This window comes from Hirundo rustica, chromosome Z (genome assembly GCF_015227805.2).
Source record: "Hirundo rustica isolate bHirRus1 chromosome Z, bHirRus1.pri.v3, whole genome shotgun sequence".
In the NCBI taxonomy this organism is placed as follows: Eukaryota; Metazoa; Chordata; class Aves; order Passeriformes; family Hirundinidae; genus Hirundo; species Hirundo rustica.
This window is the reverse complement of record NC_053488.1, coordinates 61,825,084-61,850,804: the sequence shown is the minus strand read 5'-3', so window position 1 is coordinate 61,850,804 and position 25,721 is coordinate 61,825,084. Positions and strand designations below refer to the sequence as shown.

At 36.3% G+C, this 25,721-nt stretch overlaps 1 protein-coding gene across 1 annotated transcript in view; it reads left to right on the top strand.

Annotated features, from left to right (window-relative positions):
• The window catches only part of SRFBP1 (serum response factor binding protein 1), a 70,610-nt gene that overhangs the window by 28,455 nt on the left and 16,434 nt on the right, over positions 1-25,721 (top strand). Inside the window, exon 4 of the mRNA XM_040090088.2 lies at positions 17,916-17,987. Coding sequence (XP_039946022.1) covers positions 17,916-17,987 — 72 coding nt within the window. The remainder of the gene's footprint in view (positions 1-17,915; positions 17,988-25,721) is intronic.

The window sequence follows — 25,721 nt, the reverse complement described above, 5'->3', positions numbered from 1 at the left end:
AGGGCACCAAAAAGGAGAAGCCGCTGCTGATACTGCCCACAGCACAGCTGGCTAAAAGCTGCTGAGCAAGCAAAGTTCACTGCAAGCTGTGTCAAGATGGTGTGCCACTTGGCCCTGGCTGCGTGGCCCCGAAAGCTGCTTGCGGAAGAAGAGGAAGAACTGCATAAGCTTTTTCCTTCTTAAATATGTCATTGCAGAGGCATTACCAACTTATTTAATTGTGTCAGCAACATGTCTCTCATCAGAGCCTTCAGGGATTGGCTCTGCTAGACATAGTAGAAGCTTCAAGGAGCTTTGCTTGGAAGCCACTTCCGTGGCTTCCTCCACCTCCACTAAAAGGCGTTGTGTCCTTTCTCCTTATCACATATCCAGAAGATAAAAAAAAAAAAAAAGCCGCCTGAGGACAGTTGGCAACCAAGTCTTCGGAAAGACTATTCTGATGACCTCAGAAGGCATTATTGGTGGATTCCGTTTTACAGTAATTTGTTTCAGTCTCAGATAATAAAGACTGAAATTCTGCAACCTTAACCCAGTTGTCTGTTTTTCTGAAGTTTTTAATGCAATGGCTTAAGTTTGTCTTATTCAGAAAAAAAGTCTGACAGTTTGAAATCCTAATCAGGGAGAATTCTTTGCTTTCTTAAGAATTACTTTTCTCAGTTCAGCTGCCTGTAATCAGAAACTTTTTGAGTGTACAGCTTAGCAGGACTTCTCGGAATGAAACAAACTTGAACTTTCAGTTACAAGATTTTAACTTTTCTTTCTAGTTTGTACCTTTACTAACTACAGTCTGATTCAACAAGAAGGACAAAATGCTTGCTGTCACTAACACAGTTGCATCACTAACTCTCAGGGATGCTGTTTTCCTGTGTTTATGTAAATTCTGAACAGACAGTGCTAACATAATATTGCTTTAAACACACTGTTTCCTCGGAGTGAGACAGTATAAAATGCTTTTACTTTTTAGGTTTAATGGAGTGTCCATGTCTTTTTTTTTTTTTTTTAATATGCTCTACACAGTCACATGTGCACAGTTCTACACATATATTGAAAATCTATGAAGTGTTGGTGCTGGACTGTGTTGAAAAGCCTTTTGTTAATTTTTGTCACTATACTATTTGTTGTATGTAGTGTATATTATCGTATTGTTAGAATGACAATGCAGGAGTTCTCAAAGCTGTTGGAATAATACACTGGTTTTTGAGTTATTCAGTTTTCATTTTTCGAAAACTACAGAATATTTATTCAACAATTCACAAAAGATGGGGAAGAAGAATGGTATGATCCTTTCTAGTCCTCTACTATGATACTACTTCTATGAAATATTAAATTGTGTACGCTCACAGGTATTTCTTTACTTGTTTGTCAGGCTTGATGGTGCTATCAAAATGGATTAATCATCCATGGTAGAGTACTACTTTCCATATTTAAGAAACTATTATTTTTTTAAAACGTTCTTGACACTAAAATAACAGATTGTCTAGTGATTTCTTAGCATTGTCTTACCTTAAGTTGTTGGAATTTCTTGGCTGAAGTAAGATCTTAATCATTGTTTCTTTACCATGTGTCTAGGAGTACTTTTGCCCTGTATCTTACAACAAAAACCTTGGCATTATGGAAGATGTTCCTATATCATGTTTGGGGGATGCCCATTAAGAAAATATGGACAAAAGGCAATATGCAGTGCTTGAAGGAGAAATGTTTTCTATTTGGCGGGAATGAGCAGCAGTTGGTTTCAGGCATTTTCAAGTGTCTTGGAAAGATGCCTTCTCTATCCCTAAAACTATCACTGGAGAAACAGATTAGTTAATACAATGTGGGGTTTTAGTACACTTAAACCAGAAGAATGAATTTAGTACAAGAGATACAGAAAAAAAAATAATGCTTTACATTATTTTCCCTTAGTTTTATACTCTATCAAGATGTTAACAGAAGTAGACTTAAATATGAACTCCTTTATTAAGGTTTTGAAAGCCAAATTATTTTATAAAAGTAGAACCTCAGTTTGAAGGACGTTTTCACATTGGAACAAGTCATTCAATTTCCTGAAAGTAATAGTGGTAAGGTTGAAAACAGAACTGATGCTTTTTTGTCGTAGGTTGGCTTAAGGAACTTCATAAGTCTTTCTTGTAATATGGCCTTTTTGCATGGAATTTTTATATCCTGAAATACCAGGCTTTTTCGTAAATCTTCATAATTTTCTTCTAGCCAGTAGTGTTTTCTTTCTTGGTTAATGACTTTCAGTTAACATCTTGCCATAAAATTGTCTTAAGTCAGCGTGGAAACTAATGCACTTTTTTTGCTTTTTCTTTCTCTTAACATGTGTTTCCAACAGTCGTGCATATTTTCTTTTAAAATAGATAGCAAACATTTATCCTAATGTTATAGAATCTTTAACCTTTAAAAGTTTTTGTAGGAGTAATGGGAAATGCTTAAACTTCAGTGTAGTCAATCTATGAACACACCTTGATGCTTCTCAGCTAAGGGCTTCTCAACACAGGTGCTTCAGCTTTTGCAACGGCATGGGCCAGATGCCACTTGTATACCCTTTCAGGGAAGGAAGAAGAGGTAGAACCTATTCAGCCCTCCTTGAGTGGAGCAGTCCAGATCCTTGCTCTGGTGCATGTGTCTGACTTTCTATCCATGCATAATGCATTCCTCTGCAGTAATGCAGGAAGCATGGGGCTTCGAGTGGCAGATACGTCCATGTGTAGATTGGTCATACATGTGCAAGCAGTCTGGTGCTGTTAACAAAAGTTTGCTGCTCTCAACAGCAAATTCTACTTTGCTAGTGGCAATTCATAGCTGTTCTGAACAATGCATGCCTTAGTAGGGAATATTATTTTTGTCAAACAAACAGCATTAATAGTCATTATGTCGAGTTTGAAGCTCTCCTTAGTAGGGAACACAATGTAAAGACCAATGGATGTAATTGAGAAGAAGGTGGTGTGGATAAACAGTGTGTTCCTGAGCCCAAACTCAAACAGGAAGTACACCAAAGGTAGAAGAAAGAGCAGACAGCCTGTGAGGAATGTAGAAAACACTGAATGCACAGAGATGATGTTAATAAATACAAAACTCTGATGGATTTTCAAGCAGTGAGGAATGTGAAACTCAGCAGGAATGGGTTCTGTAGGTACACTGCAGCAAAAGTAAGGCTAAAGGAAAATAAGAGTCCACAGCTCACTATGGAGATATGGAAAAAGGTGGGCTATTGAATGGTTTTTTTGATTGATGAATGAGGAAGGAATGTCTCATCAGGAGCCTATATAAACATATCTCCTCAGTATACCCACTTTACTTGAATATTCCTGCCTATAGTCTTCTTTGATTATCAAAAGTGTTAGAAGGCAGGTTGCTTTAATCACTGGTTGAGTTCTGTTCTTAATCTTCATAGCATTTCATACTCTTTTCACAGATACATTGCTTCCATTTGTATTTATGCTAAAATGAGAAAGTCTATACTTAATTTTCTTAAGTGTTTTCCTAAGCTGTTCTCTTGGTTGCTTCTCCTCAGGGTCAAAATATGTTGAATGAGCAATCTCAGCATAAGAAAGCTGTAGAATGTGATACTTTTTTTTTTTTTTTTTCTTTTTTTTTTCTTTTTTTTTTTTTCTTTTTTTTTTTTTTTTTTTTTTTTTTGATAGCAAGCATAAAAGGATACTTAAAATTGTAAGAAAGACAGAAAGAAAAATCAGTGTGGGATCTTGTACTGTACATTTTAAACTTGAAGGAAGAAAATAGCTGGCAGCCATTCTTACTGTTTTATTACATTATTTTAGCAGAAGTTTTTTAATTTTTTTTTTTAATACTCTCCTGGAAATACTCTCCTGGATTACATTACAAAAATGGGCTGCATTTCTTAAAAATGAAAATCAGTAAAAATATCATCGGCTTCATTATGAAAACTTTCTTGTTGATAAGATACTTAAATAGAAGCATCTGTCGTGGGGGGTTTTTTTATGCATTCGATTACTAGGTACACAGTTAAAACAGATCGCAAGGGCAGCTTTTTCTTGAATTTGAGACAACTTAAGGAAAATATTAAAGTACATTCTAAGTGCAGGTTGTCAACTGACTTAAAAATATGACTTGCAGATGAAGATTTTTCTAATCAAGTCTTGCATAAGAATTCTACTATATTATTTTTTGTAAGGATGCAAAATAAGCCATTTTGCAGATGAGACTTCATGTCTTTTCTATGTATTTTCAATGTTTATTTTAATAATGAGCCAACCTTTGCAATAATATTAAAAAAAATTAATGCAACTCATATACCTCTATGTGAAAATTGACCAGTGGCAGCAAAACAAACCACTTACTATTAATCAAAATAATGACAGAAGTGTCAGCTTGTTTCTGCACTCACTTTGAAAATACTTGTGTGTATTCAAAATAGATACCTTTTTTGTTGTTGACTTCTTTCATCATCCCAACATGCATTTCACTTTACTGAACCAACTTAGGTATTTTCTTAAATGTCTCTGTAATTCATGAGAACCTGATGAAGTAAAGAACATTTCTGTAAGTAACCTTTCCTTTGTATTTTGATCATCCTCTGCTGAGGTATGGTAGTTGTCAAGATAAGATGATCCTTGTGGGAACTCTGAGACCATTCTAATTAATTTCTTGCTGTGTATACTAGCTGGTCTTTGTACTTTATTCTGGAGAAGACTGATATCTGCAGTACATAGCGTGTCGACTTAGTATGGTGGATCAATATTAAACTATCTAAATATCCTTTATCAACTGCCCTTTTTTGTCCTCTTTCTTCTGAAGAAATTTTCCATTTTGTTCTTTACAAATAGAAATTATTCTTTAATATTGTGGTAAAGGTTTTATTCCCGTTTCTTCTAATTGAAGGATTTGTGGTGGGAGGGGGGAAGCAATTGGAGATTACTGTAAGTATCTTTATAGTCACTTGGAAATTAATTAATTCAGAATAATGACTGCAGCTGCTATTACTCCTTATTCTAACTGATGCTTTTGTGTGTAAAATCTTATTTCTCCCATGGCTACCTCCTGCTTAAAAAAAAAAAAAAAAAAGAGATGAAGTCTGTGTGGGAACGTAATGTGAATATGACTTCAGTGCTGGACAGACATATTGGCAGTTTTATTTAAGTGAGGATTTAGTGAGCACATGAATGAGTAGTAAGAGGTAGGATAATGGTACCTTTAGGAGATGAAAGTCATGCCTTGCAAATCAGTGGGAGTTCTTTGAAGGACTAAATATGTAGTAGATATTGTTGATTGAGTCTGTATATTGTTTTATATTTAAAGAACCCCAACATTGTCCAGCTTTCACCAAAGCCTCTAGAGTTTTTTTTTATGTGGTTTTAGTTTGTTTTTTCTTTTTTTAAAGCTGTTCATGAATGTAATTTTTTTTCTTTTAGTCATAGAATTAAACATAGTAAGCGAAAGAGAAGAATAGATGCTTGGCTTTCGTAGTGTTGGAATGCTGACAGTGGAGTTTTGTGCAGATCAGTGCTGGAAATGGTTCAGAAAAAGTGAATGAATGACAGAGCTTGATGATTCCAGAATTTCAGGGTAGTGAAGATACTACTACTAAAACTAAAACATACTGCAGCACTGATCTAATGGGCAGCAAAATGACTGAAGAAATTCAATGGTGATAAATGCTAAGCAGTAGTTGTGGTGGTGGTGAGAATTACATTTCCAGTAGTTCATTTTTATTGGATTGAAAGAAATTTGCTTTTGCCAATACTGCTAGGAGATGGATATCAGAGTTACCATAGATATCTGTGAAAATGCTAGATTGATCTTCCTTGTCTTCAGACAGAAAACAGTTTATTTCCTATTAAAATTAATTATTTTACCGTATACTACATAAATCATCTTTGTGTATATAAAAAAGAAACCACAAAAGCTAGTAAAAGTATGAAGAAGAGTGTCAAGAATGATCAGATACAGCACAGCATCTGTGCAACAGATACTTACAGCATAAGGGGTAACAAAATTGGAAGAGGTTCACCAGTATACAAGGCGAGCTACTGATGTTGGAGTTTTACACAATTCATGTATTTGTCCTGGATATTGTGTACCAATGTTTTGCTGAGGCGGTTTTAACAGCCAATTTGAAAATCTGTGTTACACTAAAAGGGAAACTTTTTTTGTGTATGTTTTGTTATGATCTCTTCTTTCCACCTATACTCCTCACCCTGGGCAAATCAGGTGACAGGTTTGTCTTGCTGAAGTTTCAAGATCTCTAGGAAAGGACAAAAACTAATTCATGGAGCTTGAAAAAAGGACTGGAGGAGGAGTAATTTTCCTGGAGACATTGCATACTGGGAAAAGGAATGGAAACAAGAAGTTCTCTTTTTTTCTGCTTCATGGCTAATCTTTGAACTCACGACCTCTGGAAGCAGCCAAAGGGGTTGTGCATATGGGCTCTGTGTATTCACGTGCTTCTGCATCACACTGCATCTCTCTGGGTTCTTATGTCCTCAGTATTTATTCCTGTTTCTGCGTCTTATTTCAAACCCGAACGTAGCGGGTGGGGGGGGGGGGGGGCTGTTACCCGGATTGCACCCATTTGTCAGTCACTATCTCGTTGTTTGGGAATGCTGTGAGCATCCAGCACGTCCTTTCGCTGGCTGCCTCGGTGGCGCCGTGCTGGCTCTGGCCGTGCCGGGCGGGCGGGGCGGGGAGCGGGGCCGCCGCGCCAGGGCTGCCCCGCGCCCTCTCCTGGCAGGTAGCGCTGCTTTCCTGCCGCGCTCGCTCAAGCCGCGCTGCTGGCCGCCGCCGGCGCTGCTGGCAGCCGCGCCGAATACCGCGGATAGTAACTCAAAACCCGAGGCACTTACAGCCAGCACAGAGCTGCTTGGAAATATGTTAACCCTCAAATCGCATGAGGTTGTTAATTTTAATATTAGGAAAGCACTGTGGAAAAAAATTGTGTCAGTACAATGAAATTACAGATTGCATTACGGTGCAAGTGAACACTGACATTCAGAACTGAGGGTTGTTTGAAGAAAAAAGAGTACTCAATGACAATTTTTGGCATCATGCTTTTGCTGTGCTTCTAAGCTTGTTTTACTACTCTTTTTGTCATTTTCATGTGCTTGTAATTGTAGTCTACTTTCATAATACCTTCTGCTTCTGGAATTGTCACAAGATTGCAGGCTTGCTAATTGCTCTCTGTATGCTAATGTGAAAACAGTGACTGCTCTCTGAATTTGACTACTGGATCAGATGTGAACCCCCAGAATGAAACAATTCATTTAATTTAATTGACAGAATAAAATGCCAAGTTCACAGTGTTCATCTCAGTTGACTGATGTAATTGCTGGCATTTGACTTGCATACCTCTTGAAATATTAAATTAGTTTGTAAACGTGGCAGAAAAGAGCATCTTACACTTGCCAAATAAAGTTCGGGTATTTTACAAGAGCTCAAACAATTAAGCCATATTGAGCGTTCTTTTGGGGACTTTTTTTTTTTTTTTTCATTTTGTTTTGCTATTAAAGCCTGAATAATAGTCTTTCCCTCAGCTGCATGTTCTGCTTTCAGAAAAGGTTATGCAGCATAAAAAAAAGAATGAGGGTGTTTAGCTAGAGGAAGGTGACCATTTGTGCAAAACTGTGTTCATAGGAATATGGTGTAGTTTTTTTAGCTGGGTATTTTTTTAACTTTAGTTTTCCAGAAAGCAATAAACCCAGAAAATTATAAAATTCTGTATTATGAAACTTACTAGATGAAAATTCACTGACACTGAATTTCACTTGGATCTAAACTGAGACAGCAATACTGTAGACATTTAGTAATGTTTAAAATTGGTGCCAGCAAAAACCTGACACCAGTGTAGTTTACAAAAAGAACAATTGCTAGAGAAATTAGAAATTTGCCTTGAAGTACATTCTTACATTCCCAATGATTAACTATAATTTTGGAATATTCTCTTTTTCTTCTTCTTCTTCTTCTTTTTTTTTGGACAGGTTAGGAATAATTAATTCCCATCAAAATCAATTGTCCTGTGTTCATCTAAAGTGAGGTGGTTCTCAAGCTTCTGATTTGTTGGGGAAGTTGTATTCTGATAATTTCCTCTAGTGACATATTTGGTTTTGTTATTTTAAAATATTAATTAAATTTTACCATTTCTTCCTCAATCTGTTTCGTAGTATTTCTCTCCAAGTTGTTATAAATCCAACAAGGTTTAAAATTAATGATTTTAAGAAAGATTACTTTTTTATTTTGAGAGGTCTCGTATTGAAAAGACCAGTTAAATCAAAGACCAGTTAAAACAACATAAAATTCAATAAAACTTTTAAAAATATAAGGTCGTTAAAAAAACATGCAAAGTCATTAAAAATGTATTAAATGTCTTCAGTACAAACTTCAGGAAAATCAGAAACTGTAGAGCCGTTTCTCCTTATGCTTTTCTTCCTCTATGTAATACAGACCCTAGGTAATACTCCTTAATTACTTTTGAACATCATAATAATCTTAAACCCAAGTGATACAGGGAAATCTATTTAAATTATAATTCACTGATATAATTCACTTAACCTGTCTCCAGTTAGAACCTGTCTACTGGATAAAACCTCTGTTTTCAGTATGTGGTGATTAAAAACCAAGTCATCCAGTCAGGTTGCTGGCAAAAGCTTTGTTGGCTACACCGGTGAAACAAATAAACAAAAAAAATCCATGGAATTTTTTTTTCCTAATGATGCATTTGCTTGCTTGTCGTTGTCCTTTATGACACAGGTATGTGCAGTAAAACGACTTCCATGGAAAGCTACATCTCTACGTACATGTATTTTCAGACATTTATGACTTAATTTCAGACATTTCAGACTTAATGCATTGACTGGAAGCTTAGCAAGTTAGCAAAGGCTAATTTCTTGAAGCTGTTTATTCAAAAATTATGTTGTTTCTGAATATGTGCAAACTTCTGAAATAGTATTTATTCAAGCACTATTACATTTTTATTTGAAATCTGTTAGTACGTATTTCTCTTTGATAGTGAGAAGCTTCCACATGATGCAGAGCACTCCTAGTTGGAAAGACATTCCTACCCCCATTGTAATGCGGCATCTAATTTTTTTAGAATAAAGAGTACATTAGTAATATGCTGACCTGTTTTGTTTATGTTAATTTTGAGTGCACACACGCCTCAACAGACAGTGTTTACTTTGTCACTATATCAGATTAAAAGGTCTTCCCAAACACATGCACCCCACAACTGTTTTTTATGGTCTCTTACCACACAGTAGTAGCTGTGTTTTTCAAGAAGATTTACATGTTAGCACTACTTAGATTTTGTGCCCATCTGTAGTTTAAAAAGCAAGAATTTATGCTGGTGAGTTACCAGAAGAAATCATGAAAATAGCTCCCCAAAAGAGATTCCTTTATTTTTTCCTTTATTGTTTATTTTTTCTGTCTGAAAGGTATGGGCTCTGGCATAAATGTGCACAAACATTGAAAATCCTCAATGTTTTCTTGCCTGGAAGAATGGCAAGTCAAATTAAATGAGGCTGACCTTAGTGTGAGTAAATTAGGTATACCTTGTCTTTTATTTCTTTTCCTAAGAACTTTGTAGATGTTTGTCTTTTTCAAGTATTAAAAATAAATGGGTTTAATAGCATTTTATTTAAATCCAGCATTAACTGTGTCTTAGTAGGCATAGCAAGGCCCTTCCCTATGTTGTATGAGTAGTTTGTGGTAATAGAAGGGACCTGAAATGCTGAAGTTTCCCAACACATCCTCTGCCCTAAACCCAAGTGTGATTCACCCAAGAACTCCCAAGAACAAGTCCCCATTTCAGCTGCATGGGCCAGTGAGTGAGCTGATGTTTTCAGGATGGGTGAGTGATGATGGTTAAAAAAAAAAAAAAAAAAAAAAAAGAGTTTTCAACATAGAGATGCATATACATTTGCTGGATTCATGATGAAAAATTGCAGTATTCTTAACAAGTGACTTGGCAGTCTTGATAATTTTCTAGACATCAGTCAGCTTCAGACCTAGGACAGGGATGGCCCTAACTGCACCTTTCTGGACTTCTGTCAAATCTATCTGCTTCTCATGAGACTGTTACTCACCCCCACTGGACTCCTGCCTGTGGGTTGAAAACCTCAGTCCTTCTTAGCATGAAACTCTTGGTAAATGTGTAGGGCTTTCACACCCACAGATATGTCTGCTGCAAAAGGAGGCAATGGCAGGGTTTTTTAGAATTGCTTTAGAAAGGCAATGAATCCAACATCTTAATGATTATTTAATCTATTTCTTAGCACCAAGTAAAATAAATTGAGCAATTGCATCATTTGGGCATTCTCATGTTGTCATTCAGCCAGGAGGTAAATTGTTACTGGGATTTGTCACGGTCAGCAAAGCAGGAAATCATTAAAACAAATGTGAGTTCTCAGGTGAGAAATGCTTTATTGGAGAATGTGCAGTTGCAAATAAGTAGGAAGTACAGTGTTCTTGAGTTTACCTATCATCAGGGTACAGGTGGGGAAATTTGGGACAAATCAGTAGGTGTCTCTGGAAGGATTTTTTGTGATTTACAGGTGATGGATAAAGATTAGAGTGACCTGGATTGCCTGGATTCCATTGAGGAAAAAAACTAAAGCCAAATGGAAGATGAAATTTCCAGGGCTCAGGCTACAGACTCTGTCTAGGATTAGACTTGCTTCTGTGCGATACTACCAAGAGAGATACTGACTCCCATTTTATTCCTGTTTTAAAACTTGTAATTAAAAAATGAGAGCAAATACAGGAAACACTTAGAGACCTTACATATCTTTAAGCTTTTATTCTGTGATAGATGAAGGTCATGACATCTAATTACTCTGAAGAGAGCTTGAGAGGTGTTTTACTAATAGTTCATGAAGACTGGCAGTAAGGCAGGCAGCTACTTGAAAATGCACATTCCTGAGTACAGCCAGATTGTGAGCCCTCTCTACCTGGTCACCCACAAGAAGAATAATTTCTACTAGAGCCCTGAACAGCAACAAGCCTTTGCCCAGATCAAGCAAAAGATCGCTCATGCAGTGGCCCTTAGCCCAGTCAAGACAAAACCAAAAGTAAAAAACGTACTCTACTCAGCAGCCGAAAACAATAGCCTGTCCTAGAGCCTTTAGCAGAAAGAGCCTGAAGAGACTCAAAGCCGACCACTAAAATTCTAAAGTCAAAGCTACCAAAAGTCTAAAACCAACTACACTCCCACAGAAAAGAAAATCTTAACTGCCTATGAAAAAGTTCAAGCTGCCTCAGAAGTAATAAAGACTGAAACACAACTCCTGCTAGCACCTCAACTACCAGTGCTAGGATAGATGTTCGAAGCAGAAGTTCCCTCTACCCACCATGCCACCAATGCCACATAGAGAAAATAGATTTCCCTCGTCACTCAGCGTGCCCGCATTAAAAACTCAAATTGCCCTGAAATTTTAAAAATAATTACAAACTAGCCAAAAAGTAAAAATTTTAGTCTCATAGATAAAGAAGAGCAAGAAAAATAACACGTGCTAAAAAAGCTCCACCATACAACCAACTGCCAGCAGAAAAAACACGCTATGCTCTTTTCACTAACAGTTCCTGCCCCATCGTTGAGATGAAACGAAAATAGAAAGCAGCTATATAGAGTCCCACAAGACAAGTTGCACAAGCCGCTGAAAGAGAAAGTAAGTCAAGCCAACTCGCTGAGCTCAAAGCTGTTCAACTAGCTCTAGACATTGCTGAAAGAGAGAAGTAGCCAAAGCTCTACCTCTACACTAATTTGTAAATAGTAGCCAATGCTCTGTAAAAATACCTAGAAAAGTAAAAAAAAGCCAACTAGCAGCGTAAGAGAAAACCTATCTGAGCTGCGAATAAGTAAAGGGACATTGCCACTCGGGTAGAGAAGCTACCTGTCAAAGTCCGTCATGTAGATGCCCATGTCCCCAAAAGTCAAGCTAATAAACAGCACCGAAACAATGAGCAGGTAGATCAAGCTGCAAAGATAGAAGTGTCAAAGATAGACTTAGATTAGCAACACAAAAAAAAGTTGTTTCTAGCTCAATAGGCTCATGATGCCTCAGGCCATCAGGGCAGAGATGCCACCTGTAAGTGAGCACAAGACCGAAGAGTAAATCTAACCATAGACAGTATTTCTCAAATTACCCGTAACTGTAAGACGTGTGCTGCCATCAAACAAGCCAAGCAAATGAAGCCCCTATAATATAGCAGATGATAGTCCAAGTATAAGTATAAAGAAGCCTAGCAAATTAACTACATCACCCTTCCCCAAACCCGCCAAAGCAAGCGCTATCTGCTCACAATAGTAAAGGCCACCGCAGGATAGCTAGAAACCTACCCTGTGCCTCACGCTACAGCCCGTAATACCATTCTAAGCCTTAAAAAACAAGTTCTTTAGAAGCATAGTACCCCTGAAAAAATTAAGTCAAACAATAAAACTCATTTCAAGAACAGCCTCATCAACAACTAAGCTAAAAAACATAGCATTAAGTGTACCATATCCCCTATCATGCACCAGCTTCAGAGAAAATAGAAACATACAATAAACTGCTAAAAACCACCCTAAAAGCTCTAAGTAAAGAATCATTCAAAAACTAAAAGCAGCATCTAGCAAAGACCACCTAGTTAGTTAACACCCGAAGTTCCACCAACAAAGCAAGCCCTGCCCAATCTAAGTCCTTACATACAGTAGATAACAAAAAAGTCACAGTAGTACTTGTAAAAGGTTTGTTAGAGAAAACAGTTTAGATCAATTCTGCTTCAAGTACAGAAGATCCCATCCGTAAAATTGTCTTTACTCAAGAACCAAGCTGCACATAGTAAGTAATGCAGAAAGATAGAACCACACGATGTGTACCGCAGAGAGATCTGATTATTAAGTAAAAACCGTGTGTAATTATCGTTGTGTGCTAAATAGTACTGCCACTCTATGTAGCTATATATTGCATATTGTTTTTATATAAATGTATGTGTGTGTAGAGCTAGAGTATATATTAGTTCTAATAAATTAATGATATAGAGATAAGGGGTAGAATGTCCTAGGGTAACTTAATGATGCTTGTATCCCCAATCGTCTGTTCTGTTTGTGCTGTATATTGAGTCCTGTGCCTTTAAGACTGGTTCTAAGAGCAAGGAGAAGCGCGGAGTTTGTTTTGAGAAAACTGCCTGACTCCTCCACATTCTTCTGTGGACGGGGTGTTCGGCGGAGGCTTGGAGAGACTGCAGGACAGAGATTTTTTTTTTTTTGCTTTTAGTTAGTTTCAGCTAGCTAAAGGAGAAAAGTTCCCTGGACTGTTTTTTTTTCCTTTTTCTTAGAGCTGTTTAAACCTGCTCTAGACTAAAAACCCAGGGGAGCACTGGGGGCTGCACCTGCAGCCCACCGGGGCCTGGAGCTCGGCATTTTCCAGCAGCGCCGGAGAGACTGGGACTGAGGAAAGACACTAAGAGAGAAAGCCGAGCTACACCCACAGCAAAGACTTTCTCAATTTGCCATCTCACTTCAGAAGGAGAGGTTTTATTGTTTCATATTATTCATTCTTTATACTTGTATGCACTTCGTTTGTTTAATAAAATAGTTTTTTCCACTTTTCTCAAAAAAAGTTTTTTTTTTTTTTTTACCAAACCAGTTGGAGAGAAAAGCCACTTGAGTTTGCTTCCTTAGAGAGATCCTATACAGGGGTTTTCTCCCAAATTTGTCCCAAACCAAAACACGTGCTTAGCTTTGTCTGTAGTAAAATTACATAGGGATTTTATGATAAAGCAGGTATATCAATGTAGCACTGATTTGTTTCAAAACTTGCTAATAAGCTTAAGCCCCACTTAACTAGGTCAAATTTTTTGTTATTCTCTTTATTAATTTTATCCAAATTCCTCTCCTGATAATACTGTTCATCTTGGTTGCACATCTAGTAAGATCGGGACTTGAGGAGATAGAGGTTTTGGATTTACTGATTTTTTTATATAGACGAAGTACCATTTTCTTTGGTGTGGTGGTCCACTAATGACTGGAAATTCTTGTGTGTGTATTTAGGTCACAGCTACTTAACAAAGGATTTGGACTTATAAACTGTTGGGGGGGAAAAGTATTATTTTTCCTCATAATCAGTTTGATAATAATCAGTTACAGCACTGCATTTTTAGAAAACACGCCTTTGTAACTTAAACAAATTTAATGCTCATATAATGGATTTAGGTTCTCTTTGGAAGCTGAATAAGCTTTCAGGTGAGCCATGGCTGATTTGTTTCATGACTTCGAAGACATCCTGTTTTTATGTATTTTCACAATGGTAATGCTTACCCACAAGTCTAAGACTGCTTTTGTTCTGAATGACTAAAATACAGAACTTCTAAAGACTTAGAGGAGCAAATTGGTTGTGACAAGAAGACATACAGGGATTAAATTGTAGGGGAAAAAAAGCTGAAAAAGTGTTCTGGAATTTTTTGTCTTATACCTTTCTCCTCATTAAACAAACTAGAAAAATGACAGAAAGTAGCAAAATCAGACTGAATGCTGTGCAAAAATATAAAAAACCTTGTGAGAAAATAGTCTCAAATACATGTTTAAGAGTAAAAATTATGGTTATGTTTTAAAAGCTGAAAATGTATTAATGGGTGGCAAACTATAGCTGAGATTTCACCATAAATATTTAATAGGGTGTTCTGTTTCTTTTTTTATATACCCTTGTGGTAGCTCACCACGAGACTAGATGACCGCCAATGGCAAAAGAAAGACCCTGCTCTTTGTCTGGGGGGAAAATACTGCTTTATTCTCCATTCCTGCCCTCCTTTGGCTGGAGATCTTCCCCAACCACTTTCCGGGCCAGAGAGAGCTCGGACCTGCCCGTCCAGGGGCTTTTTTCCCCAGGGGGCAGGGTCCAGAGGCAGGGACAAGACATCATCCAGTCAGGGAGAAGGGGCAGTGGAAGAGAATCAGGTTACAGATAAGTAAGGAAAAATCACGTGATACAGATTACAAATCCGATAAAACACAGTATAAACCAAATTAATGCATTACAACATACCCTGATTCTATTACTTATTTTGTGTAGAAGTTTCACCATTTTAAGATGAAAGTCATCTTTTCATATGGAAGGGCTTAAAACTTGCACAGCTAAGAAGATGTAAATAAATAGTGATGAGAAGTAATGAATTTTATGATAAAGGTAAAGAAAAAATACTAGTCAAAACAAAATTGAAATTGTGTCATATTTAGTAGTCTGAGGACTTCTAATTTTCATCCCCAGGCCACTGGCAGACTTTTGGGGTTTTTTCTGAGTCATCTAAAACTGCCTGATACAGCATAACTGGGAATACATTTTGTATGAAAAATCTTGTATTTCTGAGATGTGTTGAAGCCTAATTTGACAGCATTTTTTGTTTGTTTGTTTTGCTGTCTTCCAAAGGCTATTCAATAAATTACATTTCCATGTCTTTCTGGTTAGAACCTCTGTCTTACTCAGTATCACTTGGATAAAGTCTCATCTGAGCAGCTGCAATCAATATAAATGTGAAATCTTATTTTCATATACCATTTACACTTGACATATTTCTCTTCAATATAGCTACATGCTGCATAGCTGAGCTTCACTACGGTCTTAACCTGTCAATAAGAAAGCAACTGCTACATCTATGGACCTGGGACCAACACCTCCAGCTCTCTGGACACATTGGGCTGGGCTGCAGCATCAGGGCAGGAGGAATCCCTGGACTGGTCTCAGAGATCCTGGAGGGGGCATTGATTTATAACATCCCTTAGCACAATTGAAAAAGAGGATTCCATAATAGATATTCAATACTAAGGTTTTTCTTGTGAGTCATGTGCATCTCAAAGTTGAGAAAACTGTGCTGGGATAAATACCGCTCTCTCCTTTTTTTATTTTATTTTCTGTTGCCAACCATTAATAGAGACAGAATAAACATGTATTTATTACAATAACTTGACTCATGACTACCTTTGCAAAACCAAGGTTCTGTGGAAGAATATTTAAGTTAAAAGTGCTTAGTTTGCCTTAAATCTAGGAGAAGTGAAGGAGATAATTTATAAATTCGGGGATTTAAGCCTGAACAGAAGATTATTGGCCTAATTTTGTATCCTAGGCATTTCAGTGTGGCTTTCATGTCTTCACATTCCAGAGTGTAATTCATTCTCCAGTGTTATTCATGATTCTGCAATGTTTTGGGAATTCTGCAATATTGTCATACCTAAATAAAACTTCTGACATTCTCATGGAGGGATTGCTGAAGTTTGTCTGCCTCTGCCCTGAACCTTGTTACTGCATTTAAATCCTAAGGAGACAGGAAATAGGAGTTTTATTTGGGATGAAGATCATAGGAATTATCTTTTCTTGGTTGTTTTTGTTTAATAAACCAACAGCTTGATTTAATGAATAATATTGGGTTCCAGAGCTTCATTCGTAACCCCCAACCTCCTATGTGACAGTAAGCATGTCACTTAACCAACGTGTCCTACTTTCACCATCTGTGAAACACTTTGGAAAGTCATGGAAAAATGAATCATAGGTCTTTTCCATCTCTATTAGGTCATCCAACTGTTCATCTGCCAGCAGAATATTGTTTTGTCCATCCACCAGTGTTTTTCCAGTGTGTATCCCATCCTTTAAGTGATTGGGCTTCCACTAGTACCTTTGCAGCTTTCTAGATCTCATTGTCAGGAAGCTCTTCTGAAATTCACAAAAAGAGATTTTGTTGTTGTTGTTAACTTAACTAAGTTCTGTTACTTTTTTCCCATGATAGATAGTTGTTTACAGTTTTAAGACATATGCAATTCATGCAACACCTTGAAGGTCTAGATAAATTGCGGGTCTCTGTAAAGTATCTTACCTATACAAAAAACAAAATCATAAGGTTTTGAGATGCAAGGTATGACCTTATTACCTCTTTTATAAAAAGGTAAGATACTTGGTTCTTCCTGAAATTATGTGTAAGGAATGTACAGACTGCTCCAGTCGTAATGACAGAAAAGGGTTAGAATATGGAACTTAACAGTGGAATTAAAATGAAGGTATTGGAATACATTTCAAGAATGCTTAAGCAGGGAAAGGAAAAAATTAACCAATATATTATAGTTTTTGAACATGAACGCTATCAGAAGAACTAATTTACTTTGTCCAGAATTTTAACTTTTCAAAATGTGTGGACATTATTTGGGTCTGGCATAAGAATAGTTACACTGTTTTTAAAATGGCCATCTGGGAAACAACTAGTATGTAACATGATTTTTTGTTGCACTGCCCTAGGAGGAAAATAAAGTTCTATTAATTCAGTTGATGAGGTTAATAGAGCATTTTGTAATACACCTACATAAAGCATGTGTTTTAAAACAGCAAGAAATCTGTCATGGCGACATGTTTCGTAAAATATTCAGCTTCTAAAAAAACGCTCTTGTCCAGGACTTTCATTCCTCTATTTCAGCTGCCAATACAAATGCTTAAGTCCAGGAATGCAAACTGCATGTTCAGTCAATCTCTTTAGAAAAAAGATTTTTTTTTTAAAATCTCAGCTTCATTTTCATTGTCTTTAATTTATATATTCATGTTCATTGATAAGTTCTTATACAACTTCATCGGGAGATAAGTTGGGAATTTAAGATCTTCCAAAATTTATTTGTAGTACAACAATATGGGCAATTGACATATTTCTGCAAATAAAACCACCTATTCTGCATACTTTGCTGTTGAAAAATCCCTCTTACCTTCAGCACTAGTATATACCGTCAGATTAGGTAAAACATAGTGTTTTGGAAAGGTCAGTCAATATTAATGTAGTGTTAACATACACACCAAAAAAATCACCAGATAACAAACTGGTTTTCTTCCTTTAAGAGATTAAGGATGTGCCATGATTAGAATGTTTGTAAGGAAAGTGAACCTTAGAAGGACTTCATAATGTCTGATCATAAGAAGAATAAACTTATCTTTCACCTACAGGAAATAAAACCAGATGAAGTTACCAGACTTGCTCTTAGGACAGAAGTTAATTTTGAAAGTGTCTGCAAAAAGGTAAGACTTGCTGGTTTTTGTTCTCCTTTCCCTGCTTCTCTGAGTGAAAAGGTGCATGTGTGGGTGCAAGTACATGGATTTGACACAGTGTGTTCTGTTTGTTGTGTTGTATCTTCATTGTAGAGCTTCCTTTTCTGAAGAGATTTATCCACTGGGACATGTGTACAGAAAAATGAATAGCTGTGAAGTATGAATTGTCATTAGTCTGGTGGGCTAGCCCCTAGTAATTGGAACAGAATACCAGGAAATATAGTAGCGATTTCCTAGTCTTTATAAATTGATTTGCTTTGTTTATATAGTATATATACATGATTCAGTTAGTGTAAATAATCTAAATAAGTTTCAGCCACAGTTGGCAAAAGGTTCTCAATACTTTTAAATGCAGAGAGAAGTTTCTACATGTAAACAAAACATGACAAACATTAGCTTGAAAGAGACAAGAAAACACTGTGGATAGAAACGCTGGTTTCAGTGTAATGTTTCTCTTGAAGCCTGCTGATGGTACAGTATCAAATATTAACTGCCTAACTAGTGATATCTGTAGGAAATGAAATGAAGACATAGAAGTGCAAAGGCACTCGTTGAAATGAACAGCTGAGACTGAGAGCGGTACCATTTCAAAGAACATGCTAGATTATTGATGCCAGAAAGCAATTCTGAGTTTAAAACAGTTAATACATGAAGTTTTATGGGTCTTTTCACTTTATTCTTAATTCCTATGGGTGGTCCACTGAGGAAGGCTAAAACCTGAAATGTTTATTTGTACACAGGCTAAGTTTTAATGTAGAATTGGGTAATTTACTCCTGTAATGGCATCATTAGTTTGTAATATAACTCTGCTATTGCATATTACAGTCCTGTGTGATGTAGTTCAGTTATTAGCATAGTGTGCAGAAAGTTTTTCAATGTTTTATGCCAGCAAAATTAATGGGAAAAAAAGTTAATAGGAGAATATCATAGGAGTTTGGATTTCTGGAGAAGTGTTTGGGTAGAAGCATCTTAACTGTTTTTCCTTCTCTGAATGATAGAAGAGACTAAGGAAAATGTCACAGATGCGCCGATATGAAGCTAAAAAGTGTTCCTCTTTTAAATTTATTTGACCGGGATTTTCCAGCTTAAAGATGAGGTAGTCAGAAACCAGTTACTGTAATGTTAAAAATGGGGCAGATATGAAAATTTTGAATGTGTGAGTACACATGGAGAGGGATTTCATTCTTGAAGAGGGATGCTAAATTCAAACAGTGACATTTTGTCACTTAACCATAGGAGATTCTTCTGCCAAGATTTCAGATTCATCAGGATTATGCTGATTTCATAAAGTGAAGGAGCACCAACACTAAATTATTGATGCTGTATTTTAAAGGAGTTTGTAGATTTATAGTTGGAATTTTATTTTCTAAGATGGCAATTTTATTGATAAGAATGCTGAAGGAATGTAATTAATCTTTCACTCCATTATTTTTTATATATTCGTAGTCATGACTGATGGTGTGCTTCTCATATTTACTTAAAGTCTTAAAACTGGCTTTAATTTAGCTTTAATTCTTGAAAACATATAATGCATAATATCTTCATGGAATTGTTTTGGGGTTTTGATCTGTTGTTTCTGTTACTTTCTGCTGCTGGTCCTGTTTTTCAGGTTAATTTCACAGTTTTTAGTCAGTGGAACTTGCATTTCAAATCAAGCTGGTGAATGGATGCTGATGCTTTTTTAAACCTGTAGAGTGTTTTAACTTCACTGCAGTAGAAGAATATGAACAATTGTGTGACAAGTGGTGGCTTCGTTGGTTGCTTTTGGTTTGCCATAGCATATCCCCGAGTAAAGAAGGCATCCCTTCTGTGCCTAAACAGAAATTAATTCTCCACTATTTTATTTCTTATTTTCCCACCGTTTGTCACTAAACATACAGTAAAAAAAAAATTATTTCCTATCCTTAGCAATATTCTGTAGTCTCATGAAATACACACCACACAGTTTACCTTTTCATTAACATGAGTATCAAAGTATTTGAACAAAAACATCCTGTGGCTGTTTTCATTTTCAGAATAGGTTTGTTTTCATTGACAAAGGCAATCTGCTTTTAATTCACTGTGGAATGCTGAATATTAGTTTTGCATAGTGGTCATGTAGTCAAGATACTTTTTAAATTGTTTCTCCTCACTGAACTTTTATGTTCCGTTTCTGTTTCCCACCATTTTTCAGAATAAGTTAAGCATACTTTTCTATTTAAAAAGAGTTTGCATATATTTCTATCGAGTACAGTAAAATTATGCTAAGTGTTTAGCAAGTGGCAATTAACTGGGAGTTTCTACAATTTAGATTTCAATATGGCAGTATTGATAATAAGCAGATCAGATTTATCTAGTTGCAGGCTTGGAAAGAGCCAGCAGCCACACGACACAAGACTTTCTATAAAAGCATTACAAGAAACAGCAGGTGAACAATTCTTTGTGCATGTCTGCTGAAATATTTTTAACCCATTTGAATAGCTGGCACTATTGTTACCAAGAGGTGATAAATTCTATTGTAAAAATTGTAATAAATATTATCATGTGACTTTGACTAGGCTTTATATTGTTGGTTTTATTTACAGCTGTTGAAAAACAGAACCTGTATTTTGTAGGTTTTCTCCAAGTCCTTGTGCACTTTTTGTACCAAGTTGTGCATTGTCTGCCACAAATATATCTGACAGCCATTAGTAAAATTAGAAGAACATGTCATAGAGCTCATATTTTAAACTCACATTTTCAGCTGTGATGGCATTTTGAACTGTTGCACACATATATTCTTGCAGTGTATGGGAAGCTTGATTCATCAGTGTATTTATTGCTCCAGGACTTTATAACTGAAGTTATAAATTGAAAGCTAATCCTAATAATGCTGTTCATTACAAGCAGAAAATGGAACTGAGCACTGGCAAAGTCTTAATTGTTATCTTCAGCTTATTGCTAATATAGATTTAGGGTAGTTCAGATGGGTAAAGATAATCTGGATAAGTAAGTTAATATGTATTAATGTTTTTCCAGTGTTAGAGAATTATGTTTATAATCTGGGCTGGTTCCTCCGGAAAGAGGATGTTGGTCCACCTGCAAACACTTTCATCATAACCATAGTTGGTTTTGTTGCTAACAGACATTGACTAACTTACTGTAGCATTTAGCTTTTCTTCCAGTAAGTTTTTTTGTGTAGCACATGAGGAAAAAATCCTTTAAATGACAGAATTTATTTATTATTTTTCTCATCCTTGAGAATGACAGAATTCCAGCATAATGGAACTCTGCTACAAATAGTGGTATGTTTTCTTGCCTTAAGTCAAAATACTTCTTATTTTTTCTAAAGAATAAACTTTATGTCTTTCAAAATTAAGCAACTGTCTGATTTTGGCGGTAGGGTTGAAATGGAAGTTACTATTGTTTTTTGCTTTGAGTGAAGAATGGCATACCAATGTACATTATTATCAGAGATTGGATTGAGCATGTGTTTCTGACTTGCAGAACAAGCATTCACAGATGATAAATACTACCTATATTTTGCTTCCAGATGCAATCTTCACATAACCTTAGGAGCAGAGTATTCCCTTCTTTTACATTGATCTTTAATCTGTGATCCTTGAGAAGAATGCCACCTTTTCCTATTAAGTCTTGTATTTCCACCTATTGCTCAAATCCTGTTGTGTTTCAATCATGCAGACACTTGTCTGCAAAGAGGATTCTGCACAGCAAATTTTGAATATATTATGATCCTCAGAGTCTTTTTGGGCCCACATCCCTCTGAATTTCAAGATTACTGAAAAGCTTGCCACAGTTCCTAAGTGTGTTGAGAAATTTTTTGTAGGCCAGAAATGTAAGTCATTAGTCATTAGCTTGCTTTTTTTCTTTTATTTTTTTTCCCTTTTATTTTTTTTTTTTTTTTATTTCTTCTTCCTCTGATTTAAGGTCTGGCAAACTTAGTTTGGATTGCTTCATGTACAGAAACCAACTTTGTCTTGTTTGGAATTTAAAAGGAATTCAAAGACTTTAGAAACAGGATCTCAGGCAGCTCATGAACAGCCATAGGGAGACATGCCAGGATTTAACTGAGCAACTGGGTACACAGTATGAGTTGGATCATTTAAAATCTAAGCTGTCTGATGAGGACAAGTCAGCTTAACATAATTTTGGAGGGTTGACATTAGTGCTGTGTAGCTTCTGGTGCAGATATTTTTAACAGATGCCCAAAGACTGGTATATTATACTTAGAAGTTCTGGGGGAGTGAATTTAATATCTATGGCGCATTACCTATATGACTTAAATTAACTTGGGATGGGGGAACCAACCAAAATAATAACAGTAATATGAAAGTGTTTTCTGTGATTTATCAAACAGGACTTTGATTTATTCACATGTGAGAACATTTCTGTTTCATCTCCCAGACTTCTTTAATTCACTCAGTCTCTGGTGTGGGGCTGAGGAAGCCCTTGGGCAAAAAGGACATGAGAAAGAGGTAGAAAGGTGTTTCTGCTCAGGACAGACAGGCAGAAGAAGGATGAAATTACAGGACTAAATATGTATTAACTTTATTTCTTTGAAAAGTGTGTTTCAATCACATTATCAAAATAGCATTTATCAGATTCATGTCCTTTTTAAATTATGTAAGTGATGGCCTGAAATTAGTCTATCAGTTCACAGCCTCTCTGTCATGAGTAAACAAAAAAGGAGCAAGGGTAGAGTAGTCACAATGTTGTGAACAGTTCTTCTTTTTAGATTTATATTGAAAATATTTTTCATACCAACAGTATGTGAAAGGCAGTTTATGAAAGGCTGCTAGCTTTGAGGCTTTAATTAACCGTGAGTAATTAATTGGAGCAAGTGTCCTGGAATAACTCGCTCGATGGATACTAGACATTGTTCTTGCTGAAGGAATACACAAGACATTGTTATACTAAATACACTTCTTTATTAAGGAAATTTTAAACTTAATACTCCTAGTACTTTTGAACTTTGCATCAGGAAAAGAAAGATGTAATTTCTGAATCAAATGGAATTTTTGATTAAACACATCTACATCTATAGAGGAACAGTCATACCTGTATTTCCTAATTTTGAAAAATACAAAGGTTTCTCTTTTATCTGATAATCCTAAATGTATGTTTGTGATCTTTGTATTAATTTATTTTAAAAATGTACTTCCTAGTGGAAAATATCTAAACAACCCCCTCTGCATGCACTGTAGATTTAATCTGAGGAGATATACTAAGTCATAAAAAGTGCCCCTAAAAAGGGTCTTTTACATTTTAATTGGAGACTTACTGTTAGCTTTGAAGGGTTTGGATCAGACACAAATAGTTGCTGTCATTCATTTGGAGTTAGGAATATTTTTCCCACAACATCCTCTTTTCCCCTCCCCCCAGCCCTCCTGAAGAATTCTACTCACAACACAAACATGCCAATTAGGATAGATGTTACTATTGGTGTAAAACCTGTGTTTTTGTTGTTACTGCCTTTAATTGTAGATTCTTATGTACATGGATTTTTAACATTGCTTATGGAAATATCTTGTCCTTATAAACCATAAGGACAAGACTGTTGTATGAATCAGTTTTCTTTGTAACACTGATGTGATAGTCCATAAGCGTTGTATCAACGCTTTTTATTAATATGGTGCAATTTTGCAGTTTGATTTTGCCTCTGTGGGGGCAAATGGCTGATGTTTTTGAGGAACCCATGAAAAACTTCATTCTGCTTTTTATCAAAATTTTGGTTGTTACATTCTGATTTTTTAATAAACCAACTGGATTTAATAACCTACGTGGATTTCATAGATAAGCTCCATCTCACTCCCTGACCACTTCCCTATAAGTATTAATTATTGGAAATGTTGTTATTTACTTTTGCTCCAGAAAGAATGTATTGCCTTACTAGGTACGTGGATGTTTCTATTCTCCAACAACGTGTTTGTGATGAAAATAATAAAAGAATAATATTCAATTTATTTTCCTACATCTTAAAATGTTACCTTCCCATCTTATTTCAGTATGAAACAAGAGATATTCATTTGCATATTAGATGCCAGGTAGACTTTTCTCTCTGATAGATGCATCTGTCAACACATTATATTTTTGGGAAAAAAAAAAAAAAATATATATATATATATAGGAAATGTGTTAATTAATTTAAAAGTACAATTTCCTGCATCACTGTCTAAAATAGTTGTCTTTATGCTGGGCATCAGTGTTACAGAGTTGAATTCTTTTTGTCCTGAGTATTTTTATTCAGTTTGAATGGAAGTTACACTAAATGTATGAAGCCACAGTTTCCTGAGAATTTTCCATGTCAAACACCAGATGTTAGTGTTAAGCAGGAATGTCTGTAGTCTTCCTAAGAAGTGAAGAATTTTGCATTCACAGATGAATATCACATTCAGGTGTAAATACTTCTCTGTGTGACTGGTAATTCTTTGTTTGCTTTTCCTGAAAGTTCCTGGTCTTCCAAATTTAATCACTTGAACTCCAAGCTGTTAGCATGTCCTTTATATATACCAGGCTATATTTTAGAGCCTAGAATCCATTACTGTGGCTGCAACTGAAATTTTATGTCAGTATAAATGAAGTCTGTCAATTTTGGACAAATGTCTCTCCTGTCTCCTCCCCACCTTTGCAACTGGCCATTTGCCTGCTAGCCCAGTCAGTATCAATCGCTCTCCAGGCTTCAAGTGGGAGAGTACAGTGTTGTACTGGGTTCTGTCCATGTTACTCCCACCTTTGGTTAGACATCCCTTCCATGCACCACACTCTTCCCTTACTCTCTCTGAAACTATCTGTAGATGTCTTCTCCAGTTGCCTCTTCGTGTTCAAACTAGGCTGCCATACACGTTCCACTCTAATGCCACTGTTTGAGAGCAAGGAGGTAGACTAGACCAAAGCTAGCATCATCCTCAACATCAGAGTAGCAATTGCAGTGAGTTGAGTTTAACCACAGCTTAGATTTTGTTCATTCTGGAAGGAGTCTTCTTTTAAGTTCAGTATTGAAATAAACTGCTAGTAACTTTGGCAGTATTTCACAGAGTTATTGTTTATCTCTGACACAAAAGGGCTGTCTCCTTTCAGATTTTAAATTGCTAGTCCAAGAATCTTTCCACCCATTTGCATTCCTGTGAGGCTGTATTTCTTAATTTTATTGCCTGGCTGAACAGTTCAAGTTTGCTAAAGTACGGTTTTGTCCCTAGACAGGGCTCAGACTAAGAAGTAGGGTGATTGCCTTTGATTTGAATGTGCTCATTTCACTTACTTGATGTGCCAGACCAGAATGTGGGCAAGCATATCATAGTAGAGCCCAGAGGAAGTTGATCCACATTTTTGTGAGTGATACTTGGCTTGGATCCCCAGGTAATTCAAACACAATGAATATGCTTGTGAGGGTATAATGGATGAGAAGCTGGGTGGAAAGAACAGTGCTTTTGGAGTCAGATATGCCTTTGGTAGTGGTGTGCTGCATGTGCTGCACATACACATGGCTGTACTCCTTCAGTCCCAGAAAGCTTTATGTTACAGCACTCAAAAAAGACAAGCAACTCACAACTTTCATTCCTATTTTAAATGAGTATTTGAGTGATGTGTTATCAGTGTCTTACCAGACATGAGTTGTCATGGGAAGAATAGAAGAGAATAATAGAAGTAGTCTTGTTTCTATGCTTTCCTTGAAGAAAATACAGGAAAAGTGGCATAAAAAGAGGTTCCTAAGGTATTGTGGTTGAT